The sequence below is a fragment of the Hyla sarda genome, chromosome 12 (genome assembly GCF_029499605.1).
Source record: "Hyla sarda isolate aHylSar1 chromosome 12, aHylSar1.hap1, whole genome shotgun sequence".
NCBI classification, from domain to species: Eukaryota; Metazoa; Chordata; class Amphibia; order Anura; family Hylidae; genus Hyla; species Hyla sarda.
The window spans coordinates 39964753-39981563 of NC_079200.1; the positions used below are offsets into that span (position 1 = coordinate 39964753).

General features: G+C 45.6%; 1 protein-coding gene across 3 annotated transcripts in view; it reads right to left on the reverse strand.

The window, feature by feature from the left end:
- Positions 1-16811, reverse strand: part of GPATCH8 (G-patch domain containing 8) — a 103917-nt gene that overhangs the window by 42175 nt on the left and 44931 nt on the right. For 2 of the 3 annotated variants that reach the window (XM_056548848.1, XM_056548847.1), the window contains exon 3: positions 11790-11862. In XM_056548848.1, coding sequence (XP_056404823.1) covers positions 11790-11862 — 73 coding nt within the window. Of the gene's footprint in view, positions 1-11789; positions 12665-16811 lie in introns of those variants that run through there. The other variant, XM_056548849.1, reaches the window with a different exon arrangement.

The following is a 16811-nucleotide window of genomic DNA, read 5'->3' on the forward strand; positions in this document are numbered from 1 at the left end:
TATTTAAAAATCTTAATCCTTCCAGTACTTATCAGCTGCTGTATGATCCACAGGAAGTTCTTTTCTTTTTGAATTTCCTTTCTATCTTGCTCTCTGCTGACACCTCTGTCTATATCAGGAACTGTCCAGAGCAGGAAAGGTTTGCTAGGGGATTTGCTTCTACTCTGGACAGTTCCTAAAATGGACAGAGGTGTCAGCAGAGAACACTGTGGTCAGACAGAAAGGAAATTGAAAAAGAAAACAACTTCCTGTGGAGCATACAGCAGCTGATAAGTACTGGAAGGATTACGTTTTTTTAAATAGAAGTTATTTACAAATCTGTTTAACTTTCTGGCACCAGTTTATTTAGAGAAAAATGTTTTGCCAGTGGAGTACCCCTTTAATGCAAATGCAGTTAATTTAGTCCGTAAACTGCAGAGTCACTATTTTTTGGGAACGTACCCTAAAAAGCCTGGGAAGACATCCTCGCCTTCTGAGAAAAAAAAAAAACTGATCCCTGCACAAGAACAGCATGTGATCAGATACAGGGCTGGAGCGATGCCATGAGCCTGGCAGATGCTATGCCAGGAATGAGGTCACATGATCACATTAATAAAGCTATGAAATGTCTATTCCTCATCTCGTTCTACAGCTGAAGAAACCCTACAAAGTAAAACCTCGATCCTCATATCTAGCTGCTAGAACACAAGTTAATAGTTTCTGTGCCTAAGGTGGTGCATGCTAAGAACGCAATATAAGCTACAGCCGCTAATCCTACTCACTAGCTCGCAGCAAAAGCATTGTGGTAATGGCAGTAATAAGTCAGCAGACTCTAATCTGGAGGTCTCCAAGAAGGTGCTGCAATACCCACACTTCTCATTCCCAGCTCAGCTGCAGCTATACATTTCATTACTGCAGCTGGGTCATGTGATCACCAGTATGACAACCAGGAAATGGGTACTCCGCTGCCCCGTTGTTCAGAACATTTTGTTCCGAAGGTTTGGAGCGGACAGTGGGGGTCGTTACGTCACGACCACACCCCTTGTGTTGTCATACCACGCCCCCTTAAAGGGGTACTCCCGTGGAAAACTTTTTTTTTTCTTCTTTTAAATCAACTGGTGCCAGAAAGTTAAACAGATTTGTAAATCACTTCTATTTAAAAAAAATGTTAATCCGTCCAGTACTTTTTAGGAGCTGTATACTAAGAGAAATGCAAAAAAGAAATGCATTTCCTCTGATGTCATGACCACAGTGCTCTCTGCTGACATCTGCTGTCCATTTTAGGAACTGTCCAGAGCAGCATATGTTTGCTATGGGGATTTTCTTCTGCTCTGGACAGTTCTTGAAATGGACAGCAGAGGTCAGCAGAGAGCACTGTGGTCATGACATCAGAGGAAATGCATTTCTTTTTTGGATTTCTCTTTAGTATACAGCCCCTAAAAAGTATTGGAAGGATTAAGATTTTTTAATAGCAGTGATTTACAAATCTGTTTAACTTTCTGGCACCAGTTGATAAAAAAAAAAAAAAAAAAAAGTTTTCCATGGGAGTACCCCTTTAATGCAAGTCTATGCCATGCCCCCTCCCATAGGCTTGCATTAAAGGGGTAGTCCCAGTGGTGAACCCAGTGGTGAACAACTTATCCCCTATCCTAAGGATAGGGGATAAGTTTGAGATCGTGGGGGGTCCGATCGCTGGGGCCCCCTGCGATCTCTCTGTACGGGGGCCAGGCTCTCTGGCCAGATAGCGGGTGTCGACCTCCGCACGAAGCGGCGGCCGACACGCCCCCTCAATACATCTCTAAGGCAGAGCCGGAGATTGCCGAAGGCAGCGCTTCGGCCCTGCCATAGAGTTGTATTGAGGGGGCGTGTCGGCCGACGCTTCGTGCGGAGGTCGACACGCCCCCTTCCCGCGTGCTGTCGGGGCTCTGTACAGGAGACCGCAGGGGGCCCCAGCGGTCGGACCCCCCGTGATCTCAAACTTATCCCCTATCCTTAGGATAGGGGATAAATTGTTCACCACTGGGTTCACCACTGGACTACTCCTTTAAGGTGGCGTGGTGTGACGCCGCGAGGGGTGTGGTCGTGAAGTCACAATCCCCACCGCTGGTACCCAGCATTCCAAACAAACGCTGGATGCTGCACAGAGCCTGGGGGGTTCCAGCTGCGGGACCACCACGATCAGACATCTTATCCCCTAGATAAGATGTCTAGGGATGGAGTACCCCTTTAACGAGTAGACAGGATGTCCAGATGGTACACCAGGACGACTCTTCCCCCCCCCCCCCCCATAAAGCTTCTCCCTTCATGATCAGCTATATGTCCACACGCACAGAATACTTCTAAAGATAAAATGTTCTCTCAAAGACCAGGAGAGCAGTGATATAGTGGGTGAGTCAATACACTAAATGGTTCTTCTCCTCTGTCCCCTACTTTTGTAGATTTTGTAGTGTGTCCTGTGCAAAGCAGCCTGACACTGCTCCCGAGTGTAAGAGTCCCTAGACATCTTATTCCCCTATCCAAAGAATAGAGGACAAGATGTCTGATCACAGGTGTCTGGCCACATTTATATTCAGAACATCGGCTTCAGGTGGCCGTGACGTCACTCCCCCTCCCCTCCATTCATGTCTATGGAAGGGGGGGGGGTGATGGCTGAGGTCGAGCAAAATGTTTAGAAGGTGTGCCTGGCCAAAAGATCACAGGGGGTCCCTGAGGCCAGACATGCTTCTTTGAATACCCTTATATTTGTGCCAAAGGCTAGATTAGCTGCCCAAACATTCACAGTCACGCAAGGCCAAGAGTGAAAAGCTGAGACTATGTGCATTGTTTCCTACATTCATTTGCTCAATATAATTTTGCTGATAACCGAGGTAATGGAACTGGCACTGAGACAGGAAGAAGAGAGCTCGACTACACCATACAACAAAAGCGCTCTTTCTTCTAAAATTTGGCTCTATTGCCAATTTATTTCACTTAAAAACATAATTTGACAAATGAAAATAGTCCCTATGTCATAATAAACATGTGAACATTGCTATACAAGGGCTTTATATGTGCAGCACTGGTAGCCTCTAAAGAACTATTCAAAACTGTAAAGTAAGGCTTTCATTGGAATCCCAAGTAACAACTCTTAAAAGGGTACTGCGGTGGAATATATATATATATATATATATATATATATATATATATATATATATATATTTTTTTTTTTTAAAGCAATTGGTTCCAGAAAGTTAAAACAGATTTGTAAATTACTTCTTCTATTTAAAAAAATCTAATCCATCCAGTACTTATCAGCTGCTGTATGCTCCAGAGGAACTTGAGTTTTTCTTTTCTGTCTGACCACAGTGCTCTCTGCTGACACCTGTGTCCATGTCAGGAACTGTCCAGAGCAGGAGCAAATCCCCATAGCAAACCTCTCTCTGCTCTGGACAGTTCCTGACATGGACAGAGGTGTCAGCAGAGAGCACTATGGTCAGACAGAAAAAAAAAATCAAAAAGAAAAGAACTTGTGGAGCATACAGCAGCTGATAAGTACTGGAAGGATAAAGATTTTTCAATAGAAGTATTTAACAAATCTGTTCAACATTCTAGCACCAGTTGATTTAAAAAAAAAAAATGTTTTCCACCAGAGTACCCCTTTAAGGCAGTGATGCTGTTAAAGTGCCAGAAAAAAAGCCAGCGATCATGAGAGGTTTACAGGCACAGTAAACAATCAAAGATATTGGCACTAGTTATGCCCCTAACCACCATGCTACTAAAAGAAGGGTGTAAGAGCAGGTGCCACGGGTATACTCATCCACAAACCTGAATGCATTATGCTCCAAAACATATATGTGTGTGTATATATATATATATATATATATATATATAATTACCGTATATACTCGAGTATAAGCCGACCCGAGTATAAGCCGAGGCCCCTAATTTCAACCCAAAATCCCAGGAAAAGTTATTGACTCGAGTATAAGCCTAGGGTGGGAAATACATCATCCCCCCCTGTCGTTGTCAAGGCAACGTGACTATTCTGGGGCCGGGCCCGAAGCGCTTAGAAGAGGCCTCCCCGGTGAAGATAGCAGCCCGGAACCACTATCCCACCGGACGACCTCCCCACCGGACAGTCCTGCAGCACCGGACCAGCGCCGAGCGGAGGCAAGTACTGTACAGAACTAAAGGGGGTGAGAGGGGGCTGGATGATGTCGAAGGCCGCAGTGGTCTTCAACCTGCGGACCTTCGGAGGTTTCAAAACTACAACTCCGATGGCTGCCCGGGCTTGCTGGGAGTTGTAGTTTTGAAACCTCTGGAGGTCCGCAGGTTGAAGACCACTGCGGGTGGAGAGTTCACTCGAGTATAAGCCGAGGGGGGTGTTTTCAGCACGAAAAATCGTGCTCAAAAACTCGGCTTATACTCGAGTATATACGGATATATATATATATATATATATATATATATATATATATATATATATATATATATATATATACACACACACACACACACACATACATACATACACACACACACACACACACACACACTGCTCAAAAAAATAAAGGAACACAAACACAATGTAACACCAAGTCAACCACACTTCTGTGAAATCACACTGTCCACTCAATAAGCAACACTGATTGACAATCAATTTCACATGTTGTACAAATGGAACAGACAACAATTCAACAATTAGCAAGACACCCCCAATAAAGGAGTGGTTCTGCAGGTGCTGACCACAGACCAGTACTATAATTCCCGGCTGATGTTTTGGTAGTGCGGCTCATCCAGGATGACACATGAATGCGAGCTGTGGCAAGAAGGTTTTCTGTGTCTGTCAGCGTACGTGTCCAGAGCATGGAGGCGCTACCAGGAGACAGGCCAGTACATCAGGAGATGTGGAGGAGGCCGTAGGAGGGCAACAACCCAGCAGCAGGAACGCTACCTCCGCCTTTGTGCAAGGAGGAGCACTGCCAGAGCCCTGCAAAATTACCTCCAGCAGGCCACAAATGTGCATGTGTTCATTCAAATGGTCAGAAACCGACTCCATGAGGGTGGTACGAGGGCCTGACGTCCACAGGTGGGTGCAGGACGTTTGGCATTTGCCAGAGAACACCAAAATTGGAAAATTTGTCACTGGCGCCCTGTGCTCTTCACAGATGAAAGCAGGTTCCCAATGAGCACATGTGACAGACGTGACAGAATCTGGAGACGTCATGGAGAACGTTCTGCTGCCTGCAACATCCTCCAGCATGGCTGGTTTGGTGGTGGGTAAGTAATGGTGTGGGGTGGCATTTCTTTGGGGGGGGTGCACAGCCCTCCATGTGCTTGCCAGAGGTAGCCTGACTGCCATTAGGTACCGAGATGAGATCCTCAGACCCCTTGTGAGACCATATGCTGATGCGGTTGGCCCTGGGTTCCTCCTAATGCAAGACAATGCTAGACATCATGTGGCTGGAGTGTGTCAGCAGTTTCTGCAAGAGGAAGGCATTGATGCTATGGACTGGCCGCCCGTTCCCCAGACCTGAATACGATTCAGCACATCTGGGACATCATGTCTCGCTCCATTCCAGCAACACCACGTTGCACCGCAGACTGTCCAGGAGTTAGTGGATGCTTTAGTCCAGGTCAGGAGACCATTCACCACCTCATCAGGAGCATGCCCAGGCGTTGTAGGGAGGTCATATGGGCACGTGGAGGCCCCACACACTACGGAGTCTCATTTTGACTTGTTTTAAGGACATAAAGTTGGATCAGCCTGTAGTGTGGTTTTCCACTTTGATTTTGAGTGTGACTCCATATCCAGACCTCCATGGGTTGATAAATTTGATTTTCATTGATAATTTTTGTGAGATTTTGTTGTCAGCACATTCAACTATGTAAAGACGAAAGTATTTCATACGATAAGTTCATTCATTCAGATCTAGGATGTGTTATGTGTTCCCTTTATTTTTTTCAGCAGTGTACAAATAATCCTAGGTACCACTCCAAGAAAACCAGACATCCCTTTATTAACAGAAAAAGCATGAATAAAGAGATGTTGGATAATTATTACTCAGTCTAGTATCTGTATCAGCAACTAGTACACTAAAAGGACATCTGCAGCAAAATACAACTTATCCCCTATCCACAGGATAGGGGATAAGTGTCTGATCGCGGGGGGTCCGACCGCAGCGTGTCGTCACGCCTCCTCCATATATCTATGGGAGAGGCGGGGAGGCAGCATTCGTGCCTTCCCACCTCTCCGATAGAACTGTATGGGGAGGGGCGTACCATTGACCTCAGAGAGCGGCAATGCGGTGGTTCCGTTTGTGAGAACGTGGGGGGTCCCAGCGGTCGGCCCCCCCGCAATCAGACACTTATCCCTTATCCTGTAGATAGGGGATACGTTGTTTTTTTTGCTGCAGATGTCCTTTATGCTGAAAAGTCTGTCATCAGAATACTGGGATTGACCAAAACAACATCTCAGTTTTCAAACTTTTTGTGAGATAAACAGTGGCTGACTAGTTGACAGATGCCCATCATCTTCCCATAGAAATAACACATCTGCTAAAAAGAGGACCTAAGGCCAACCTAAAAATGGAGATGTTAATGCCATTGAATAGTTAAGGTTGCCCTGATAACGCATATGCCTACTGAATATCAGGCAATGGGCTGGATTATACAGTCAGAGGGTGTGAATGTTATACACGTATAAATCTAAAACACACCCCCCTGACAGTAAAATACCACCCATCACCTGACAGTCACTCGTATTACTAAAATTAATTTCACATCCATCTGACTGATTCCCTGAATTGTCAGATAGTCGAACTATAGACATTCATACATGATTAAAGTCGAACTGAGCTGCAGCAAGATGCAATAACAAGCTACTTCTAAAATGATGGTCCTTCTACGTGGGCTGCTTGATGATAAGTGGTGATTTATATTAGTGAATTCCAACCAAGGGCCCCTACACTGTCAGGGGTGCCACCAGGCTCCGGTAGGCATTAAGGATGTATTCTAAAAGATAATTTAGAATTCCCTTCCTGGACAAAACCGTCAGCATCATGCGCAGAATGCTTCCGTCGGAGAGGGGTCGGCATACAGACATCAGACAGGAAGCATACATGTCACTGCAACAACAACGTTGGATGCTTCCCGGCAGCCTTTAGTGCAGTAGTGTATCGTCAGTGAGCCTCCAGCTCACTGGTAATGTTGGGGTTGGGGAGTGGGGTGTTTGAATTGAGGCAATAGCAAGGGGAGGATGGATTGTGGATAAAAGCAATAGTGATGTAGAATGAATGGAAGCAATGGTGAGACCACAACTGCCTTTGGAGGTTCCCGTGACATGTTCACCCACAATGCACTGTAACGGTGAGTGACATTCGTTACGGACCAATCCAAAAAGGGTGGAGGCAATGCAGGTGGCTGGGAGGGAATGAGGGAGACTGGGAGTCTGAAGGCAATAGGAGTTGGTAGGAAACTGGAGGCAATAGTGGTGATTGGAGCCTGGAGGCAATAGGTGGATGAAAGGCTAGAGGCATTTGGGGGAAGCTGTAGGCATTGTGTGAGAGGGGCGCTAGAGGCGTTTGGGGGAGGCTGGAGGCAGTATGTGTGTGTGAGAGTGAGAGAAAGAGAGAGAGAGGCTGGAGGCATTGTATGTGTGTGGGAGGCTGGAGGTATTGTATGTGTGTGTGTGTGGGAGGCTGGAGGCTTTGTGTGTGAGGCAGCCTGGGGCATATGGAGGGAAAAGGGAGTCTATTAGGTGTGTGCTGTAGGTTCTGCACTGAAGAGTTGTGGCTGTAAGAAATCCTCACAATTTCGCGGGCCAGATGGAGAAGTAAAGAAAATGTCCTTGCATATAGCAGCACTGTAATGTACATAGCCACCACATACAGTGATCCCTCAACTTACAATGGCCTCAACATACAATAGTTTCAACATACAATGGTCTTTCTGGACCATTGTAACTTGAAACCAGACTCAACATACAATGTACGGACAGTCCAGATCTGTGAAACGTGTCAATGGGCGGAAGAACCGACCAATCAGAATGGACATTTACACCTGTACTACTGAAGTGTATGCACTGACTGGTGTCTGGTAGCACCCCCTACAGTACAGGGAGGTATTACATGTTCTGTACTCTTTACTCTTTAGCTGCTCCTTTGGATACCAGGCGAGGGCGGCTACATTTTGCATGTACTGTACAGGACCCTGAAGAAGCTCCTGTCCTCTATACAGACCAGTTTTTCCAAACCAGGGTGCCTCCAGCTGTTGCAAAACTAAAACTCCCAGCATGCCTGGACAGCCTTTGGCTGTCCAGGCATTCTGGGAGTTGTAGTTCTGCAACAGCTGGAGGCACCCTGGATGGGAAACATTGACATAGACAGTGATTTACAGCTCCCAGCAGATCTTTCTTACTTTTATATGTAAGGATTTGCTTTATCTGTATTAGTTATCTGCTTATTTTTCTTTAATCCTCACTTTTTCCTATTTTTTGGGTGACATTTTGGGGCTTCAGAACCAATTACCAGGTTTCCATAGAGTTATGGTCTCAACATACAATGGTTTAAACATACAATGGTCGTCCTGGAACCAATTAATATTGTAACTTGAGGGACCACATATATAAAAAGTATTGTGCATTGTTTCCTTTTAGCCATTTTTTGGCGTGTGTCGAAAAATTTTTGGTAGGGGTGCCCCACTAAAAAATTTTACTGGGGAGTGCCCGAGCCGAAAAAAGGCTGGAAACTACTGATCTATATTATTATCGGCACTCGTTTAAAAAGCCTTTACACGGCTCTATAAGTTGAAGTCTGGGCTGCACGATCAATTGCTCTATTGTTAATGCAGCCCATCAGAATCAACATCATCGAGCAATGTGTGACCCTTAGCAAGGATTTTAACTGCTGTGAAAAAGTTCCAGTCAACAAATGAGCGTTTTCTTGTCTGCTGACTGATCGCTGAAATTGGTAAACAATGAAGGAGGTGGGGCATCTGATGGAGCGCATCGGTTGGTGAAAGGGGGGCGGGATCAGATTCTGACCACCATTCTGATATTCATGACCTGTCATAAGGACAGACCATCCATATAGCAGTTTTTCTTTTTAATTTTGTAAATACAGACTAGATGCAAATGCCAAGTCTCATGGTTGCACAGAAAAATCAAAAAGAGGCACTGTGCTGGGCTGCCCCAAAGGATCTTCAGTCAAAATTTTTGCCATTTTTTGCCAATAAAATGAAAAAAATTACGCTTTTCTGAGGTGAGCATTCTCCTTCAACAGCTCTTAGGAAATTCCATAAAATTCCATTAAATAAAACACAGAATAAGAAATGATCAGTAGATACAGCTAATTATATATATATACACCCCGTATATTCCAGCGTATAAGACGACTTTTTAACCCCGACTTTTTTCTGAAAAGGTCGTCTTATACGCTGGGTATTGGGGTCCGGGAATGGAAAACTTGCGACTATCTGCCCGGGCCGGCCAGAGCAGATAAAAACTAATTACTGATACTAAAAACTAGGGTGTCTCCAGCTGTTGTGAAACTACAACTCCCAGCATGCCCGGACAGCCTTTGACGGTCCGAGCATGCTGGTAGTTGTAGTTACATAACAGCTGGAGGCACCCTGTTTTTAGTATCACGGGAGCAGATAATCATAGCTTTTCCCATGCCGGACATCCCTGTGTCCCGAAAGATCTCTGTGTCCCGAAAGGGATGTCTGCCGGTCACTCACCATTCCCCGACCAGCGCGCGTCCTCCTGTGGTCCTCCTCCGCCTCTATGGTTGTACGCACAGGACATCAGTGATGTCTTCCTGCGACCATAGAGATGCAGGAGGACCAGGAGGACCGCAGGACCATCGCAGGAGGACGCACGTCGGCCGGGGCCTGGTGAGTGACCGGCGGCGCGTCATCATCTTCAGTGATCCGGTCACCGCTCCTACAGGCCCGGGACTGCTGCTATGGTCCATAGCAGTAGATGGTGACCCCGGGCCGGAGGAGCGGTAATCAGAACACTGTGGGGGCAGTACAGACATACAGCCTCCATTCATACATTGTATATGGCTGGAGGCTGTATGTCTGTGAGGGGGGGGGGGGGGGGGGGAAGACTGTCTACCAATGTGGGGGAGCTGCCTACTAATGTTTGGTAACTCCCGACCTAATGTGGGGTAACTCCCAACCTAATGTGGGGGAAGCTGCCTATTATTGTGGGGGAACTGTCGACCTAATGTGGGGGAACTGCTGACCTAATGTGGGGGGAGCTGCCTACTATTGTGGGGGGAACTGCTGACCTAATGTGGGGGGGGGGGACTGCTGACCTAATGTGGGGGGGGGGGGGGACTGCTGACCTAAAGTTGGGGAGCTGCCTACTATTTTGGGGAAACTGCCGACCTAATGTGGGGGAACTACAACCTAATGTGGGGGAACTACAACCTAATGTGGGGGAGTTGGCAACCTAATGTGGGGGAGTTGGCAACCTAATGTGGGGGAGTTGGCAACCTAATGTGGGGGAGTTGGCAACCTAATGTGGGGGAGTTGGCAACCTAATGTGGGGGAGTTGGCAACCTAATGTGGGGGAACTGCCAACCTATTAAGGGGGGACAGCAACCTAATGTGGGGGAACATGCTGCCTACCTAATGTGGGGGGGGAACTATACTGCCTACCTGATGTGGGGGGAACTACAAAGTACTGTACATCGCGGTAGGAGGGGTAGTCTTATACGGCGAGTATATCCCAAACTCTATATTTTAACTGTAAAAGTTGAGGGTCGTCTTATACGCCGGCATATACGGTATATATCTATATTGCACTATATCTGCAGAATTCATCATACTCTAATATAACACAGTGACTCTGATTCACACAACAGTGTGGATAATACGAAATACATAGTAAAGTGGCTAATACTTTTTGATACAAAACCCTTTTCTAGTTTAATATTTACACTTGTGTCTGAATCACAGAGCATCATTGTGTTACGTAATGCTGAATAAGCTGTGTATTTTATGATTTGGGAACACGGTGCATCGATATCTTATCAGATGTATGTACTGCAGCTTACTTTTATTCTGTTTATTTACATTTATGGAATTTCCTGGAATCGGAATTCACCCACTGATCCCAATATTGCCATCTTGTTTGTGTATTTGTCGTCATGTTTCCTACTAATTTAAATAAACCTGATAAAGGGGCATATTCTTCCACAAAAAGTGTTACTGGAATTATTTTATTATGTCAATAAACTTGACTGAACATCCACTACATTGACACTGGGAGAGTTCCTTTGGAGCAGCACCAGTACAAAACCTTTTTGTTTTTCCTGTGCATATATTGACGGGTCCTTTGGCTGGATACTCGTTGGGGCACACTTTTGTGGCTAGCAGCTTACTTCCCACTCTACCCCTACAGGGGGGATATGTTACACTTCAAGCACTATACAAAGCGAGAGACCTTTTAAGAGTATTATACAAATCGCTATCCTCTCTCTTCGTTTTCTCTTCCTGCTCAGACTTACAATTAACCACCGAGAACATGAAGCACAGAACGTACAGTAGACAACACTAGTTCGGGCCCACACTGGCTCTTGCTATACGATGTATAAGGCATACAGGGGTTCGTATGAATTGGGCTTCTCAACAAATGCCAAGTTCCAGGTCTGTAATACTCGTCTCTTCTTGCAGTAGCAAATTAAAAGTGGATAGTGGAAAATCAAAGATAAAAAGAAAAAAAAACACAAGGCGAGAAGAGGAGAGTGCAGGAAGCACGTGAAGATTGAATTGATCAACATTTCAGAAGACACTGAAGTCAAAGTTGGCATTTGACTTACCCTGCAGACTTTTCCCAAGGCCTTGGCCGAGTTTCCACCCATGCTTCTGCAGCAAGCGATGTCCGATGTTATCCTGATGGATTGGGGAGAGAAGGAGGGGGAGAGAAAAAAAACACGAAAATATTCCAGTAATAAAATTGGCCCTCCCTCCCCTGTCATTGATTTTCCACCAGTGACCGAGTTTGTGAGAACTGAGTCATGCGATAATAGTATAGAGATATATAATAAACAAGTAGCTTGATCATTTCAAAGGAAATACGAATAAAATAAATAGAAAAATAAAAATCTAGTGTATGGTGACATAAAACACTGTGCTCCCTAGACTATGGCCTTCTTATAAAATGGTGGCACTCCTAGTGACCCTCCAGTTTTGTCAAACCGGGGGGACAAGTCATCTGAAGAACACGGTGTGTGGTGGAAACATACGTGGATATGAGTCCAATATGAAACTGAGGAAACACAGAGCATAAGACAAACATCTATCCATCACCTGGACCGCAAGGCAGGTGCTATCCCAAGGAGAGCCAACGAGGCGGAACTGAGGGCCGGGTGCGGGGCATCACAATCGTTCCTTTGTACAGGAGCATATGTTTGAATCTATCCTACAGATCAGAGATATGCAACCAATGAACCCTCCGACAGGGGATCCATACATTGGCAAGCTTAGCACTAGGCATTGCTGCATGATCATTTAAAGGGGTACTCTGCCCCTAGACCTCTTATCCCCTATCCAAAAGAAAAGGGGATAAGATGTCTGATCGCGGGGGTCCTACCGCTGGGATCCACGTGATCTCTGTGCAGCACCCGGCGTACATTTAGAACGCTGGGTGCAGGCGGCGGGGGGGGTCGTGATGTCACCGACACGCCCCTTGTGACACGCCACACCCCCTCAATGCAAGTCTATGGGAGGGGGCGTGGCAGTTGCCACGCCCCCTCCCATAGATTTGCATTGAGGGGGCGTGACGTGACATCACGACCCCTGCCGCATGCTCCACGCATTCAGAACTAAATATTTTGAATGCAGGGGCAGCGGAGTGCCCCTTTAAGTTGATGACAAAGTGTAGAGGTAAATATAACTTCTAGAGATCAGGAGCTGAGCAGGCAAGGCTCTCATTCGCTCTCCATGGGACAGCACACATTTTCCTGGGGACATTGTCAAACAAACACGATTGTGGGAGAAGCCATAATAGCAAAGTAGATTACGGAGGTAGATACCAGTTGGCTTCCTTCATTACTTTTTCTCTTTAATTCAGACGTAACTAAAAGCATGCAGCAAAACATTTTTTTATTTTTATTTTCGGAAGAAACCATTGTGTTAGTGTTATTTAGGTAGAGGAATAATAAAAATCATGGGGGGGGGGAAGGAGGGGGAAGGTAGAAGTAAAAACAGGAGAGATACACCTGCAGGTCTGGCTTTATGAAATGAGGATCATGAATGATTGCATAGCATCTAATGCATCGGGTGAGACAGGACTAGAACAGGGTTAACAGCCAAGGATGTTCAAGTGCAAATGATAAAGCAAAAACAGAGGCAAGAGGATACGGGGGTCCCAGCAGAGTGTCTCATCTCCCCTTTACATAATTTATTGATCGCTACTAAAAAAAAAAAAAAAAAAGAGTGACCTTGAAGTGACCTTCACAAGACGCAGTGAACAAAGCCTATCGAGGAAGGTGTCTCCTTGGGATCGAAGTGTTGGTACATAGTGCATTTCAGTATATACATGACTGGTCTGATCATGACTTTCTATCAGCCGCATACTGAATCTGCAGACTGCAGCGGAGACGATATTTCTGAGCAATGGTGTAGGGGAGGCACTACAAGGCACCGGGAAGGGAGGAGGGGGGGGGGGGGAACAATAGAGAAAAGCCGAGGGAGTGGAGAGATGGGTGATTCATACTGCAGGGTGGAACATAGCAGGACATAGAAGGGAGTCTTGTTCTGCATTCCTATGCACAAAGGCGCATTGCAGACCGGCAGGAGGGAGGCGTTGATAAATCCCCACTAATAACAGCTACAGCCCAGATTGGGAATCATCTAAACGCCTGAATGCTGAAGCTAAATCACAGACCCTTCATACCGTTCCCACTGCTTTGAAAATGAAGCAGAGATCTCATTAAAAGGCAACCACAGCAGAGAACACCGATAGACGATATTGTAGGCTGCCAACATATGGGACACTGCGCTCATTTCATGACACTAGAATGGCTGAATCAGGAAATCTAAAAAGAACAGCAATAAAGAGGGAAATCCCGTGGTATACCAGACAGATATTATTAGGGGCTTCATGGGCCCCATGCGGGAATCATACATTTCTCATGGAAAATGAAACGGGGTCATTGATATAGATCTTACAGCTAGGACAGTTATGTTAGCAGAACGAGCGCTGGGCTACTCTGGGCCACAGCCAGTCCTAGTATAGAGGCAAGAGGGTATGGAGCCTGACCTGTCCTGCCGTCACTCAGAGCTGTAAGTCATGAGTACAAACGCTAACGTGACCTCGCACCATTTTAGGCCATTAAAAAAAATTACAATTAAAAAAGGGGTACTCCGCTGCTCAGCGTTTTGAACAAACTTTTCCGTACGCTGGAGCCAGCAGCTCGTGATTTCATAGCCCCGTCCTCTCATGCCGTCACGCCCGCCACCTCAATGCAAGTCCATAGCCTTGCATTGAGGGGGCGGGGCGTGTCATCATGAGGGGGCAAGGTTATGACCTCACTAGCTCCCCGCGCTGGCACCTTGCATTGAGGGGCGTTGCATCATGAGGGGGCAGGGTTATGACATCACGAGCTCCCCGCACTGGCCCCTTGCATTGAGGGGCGGGGCATGGCATCATGAGGGGGCAGGGTTATGAGGTCACGAGCTCCCCGCACTGGGCCCTTGCATTGAGGGGCGTGGCATCATGAGGGGGCAGGATTATGATGTCCCAAGCTCCCCGCGCTGGCCCCTTGCATTGAGGGGCGTGGCATCATGAGGGGGCAGGATTATGATGTCCCGAGCTCCCCGCGCTGGCCCCTTGCATTGAGGGGCGGGGCATCATGAGGGGGCAGGGTTATGATGTCAAGAGTTCCCCGCACCGGCTCGAGCGTTCGGAACAGTTTGTTCCAAACACTGAGCAGCGGAGTACCCCTTAAGTTTCCATTTGCACCTTTTTTGTGAAGGAAATTTTAGGTAGCTTTAACAACCTGTTTGGCTGTGGTCTGGGGGCTTAAATCATCATTACTTTAACACAGCTACCCGGTGTAAGTTTGTCTCAAATTGTTTGGCACGTAGCGATTTACCAAAAACTCCTTAGGATGATTTATCAAATATAACAATTTAAAAAATTGTTGTTATTTTTTTGCCCCCTATCACTCCAGTCTGGACCACTCAGATTCAAGCCATTTATGAAATTGCACGCCTCTTTGATAAATCTGGGAGAAGTATGCACGCCCAAATGGCGAGGAAAATAATTATTTCCATTGACAATGATAAATGTCCCCTTTGGTGCTGAAAAGTGACAGTCTTGTCATCTGGAAGCACTGGGCACGAGCTGAAATTATGGCTTAAGTGGTATTTCCATCTCAGCTTGTTAGAGGGGTATTCCCATCTCCACTTTTTATACCCTAAGGGGGAGATTTATGAAAACCTGTCCAGAGGAAAAGTTGCCCAGTTGCCCATAGCAACCAATCAGATCACTTCTTTCATTTTTGAAAAGGCCTCTGAAAAATGAAAGAAGCGATCTGATTGGTTGCTATGGGCCACTTTTCCTCTGGACAGGTTTGGATGAATCTCCCCCTATGTCCCCAAGTAGCCAGAGGGGCTTAACATTTTTCTAAGGTTTTCCTTGCAATAATACCTGATTTATTGGAGCCAAACATACAATGGATAACAAATTTTTATAATAGGGGGGGGGGGGGGGGGGACACATTTTGGAATTTTGGTGCCAATGCATTTCTTATTTTTATTTGTACCAGTGTTTGTAGTGCTTTGCTTGAGAGAAAGAGCTCCAGATCTTGTATAAAGCCACTGATAGGAGCTTTGCGGCTTACTTCATGTGGATTTATTATGGAGGTCATAAAAACCTGTATGCAGTAAGCTCTTTAGCTCCCCTAGTGGCGGCTCCAAGAATCCAGATATTTATTATGTGACTTAATATTTGCAGGGAATTTGGAGCTCAGAACAAAAAAAAACTTTGACCTGTACAGAATTAGCTCTATTAGGGTGCATTCACACCACGTTTTTGCAATACAGTTCCCGTATATGATTCAATTTGAAAACCGTACGGAACCGTATTGAAAACAGTATGCATTGATTCTCCATTGAAAACCGTATGCCAAACGATGCATCAGGTTGTGTCCGTTTTGCATCCTGTACGGTTTTGTCCGTTTTTTTTTTTCCCGTACCCAAAACCGTAGTCTACCACAGTTTTTGGTCTAGGTGAAAAACTGTATTAAACCGTATACTTTTTTTTTTTTTTTTTTAACATGGGAGTCAATGGGAACCGTACAGAACCGTATGTGCGTACGTTTCCATTCGGTTTTCACCATACGGTTTTTTGACTTTGCACAGTTTTTTTTCTTGGAATTTCAAATCAAACAAGTGAAACTTTATTCATAATGGAGTGAAAAGGTTTAGTCAGGTTTTGAGGAATCCGTTTTTCATCAAAAACCTGATACGGGAATTGCATTGCAAAAACGTGGTGTGAATGCACCCTTAAATATTTTTATTTATTTATTTATTTTTGGGGGGGGGGGGGATTGATTACTTTTAGATGCAAAACATACATTTTGAAGGGTCTCCTGCAAGTTAAAGTTGCATTGGGAAAAAAAAATAAAAGACTGCAGTCTGCACAGAACTTACTATATGTTCTATAAAAAAAACAACCATATGCATTAAGGGGTAGCCTATATTTCCTTAAAGGGGTTATCCAGGAATTGAAAAACGGAGATAATATCTTTCAAAGATTGCTCCCTGTCTGTCTCCAGGTTGGGTGTGGTTCTGCGTTAAAGGGTACCTCTCATCAAAAAAACTTTTGATATATT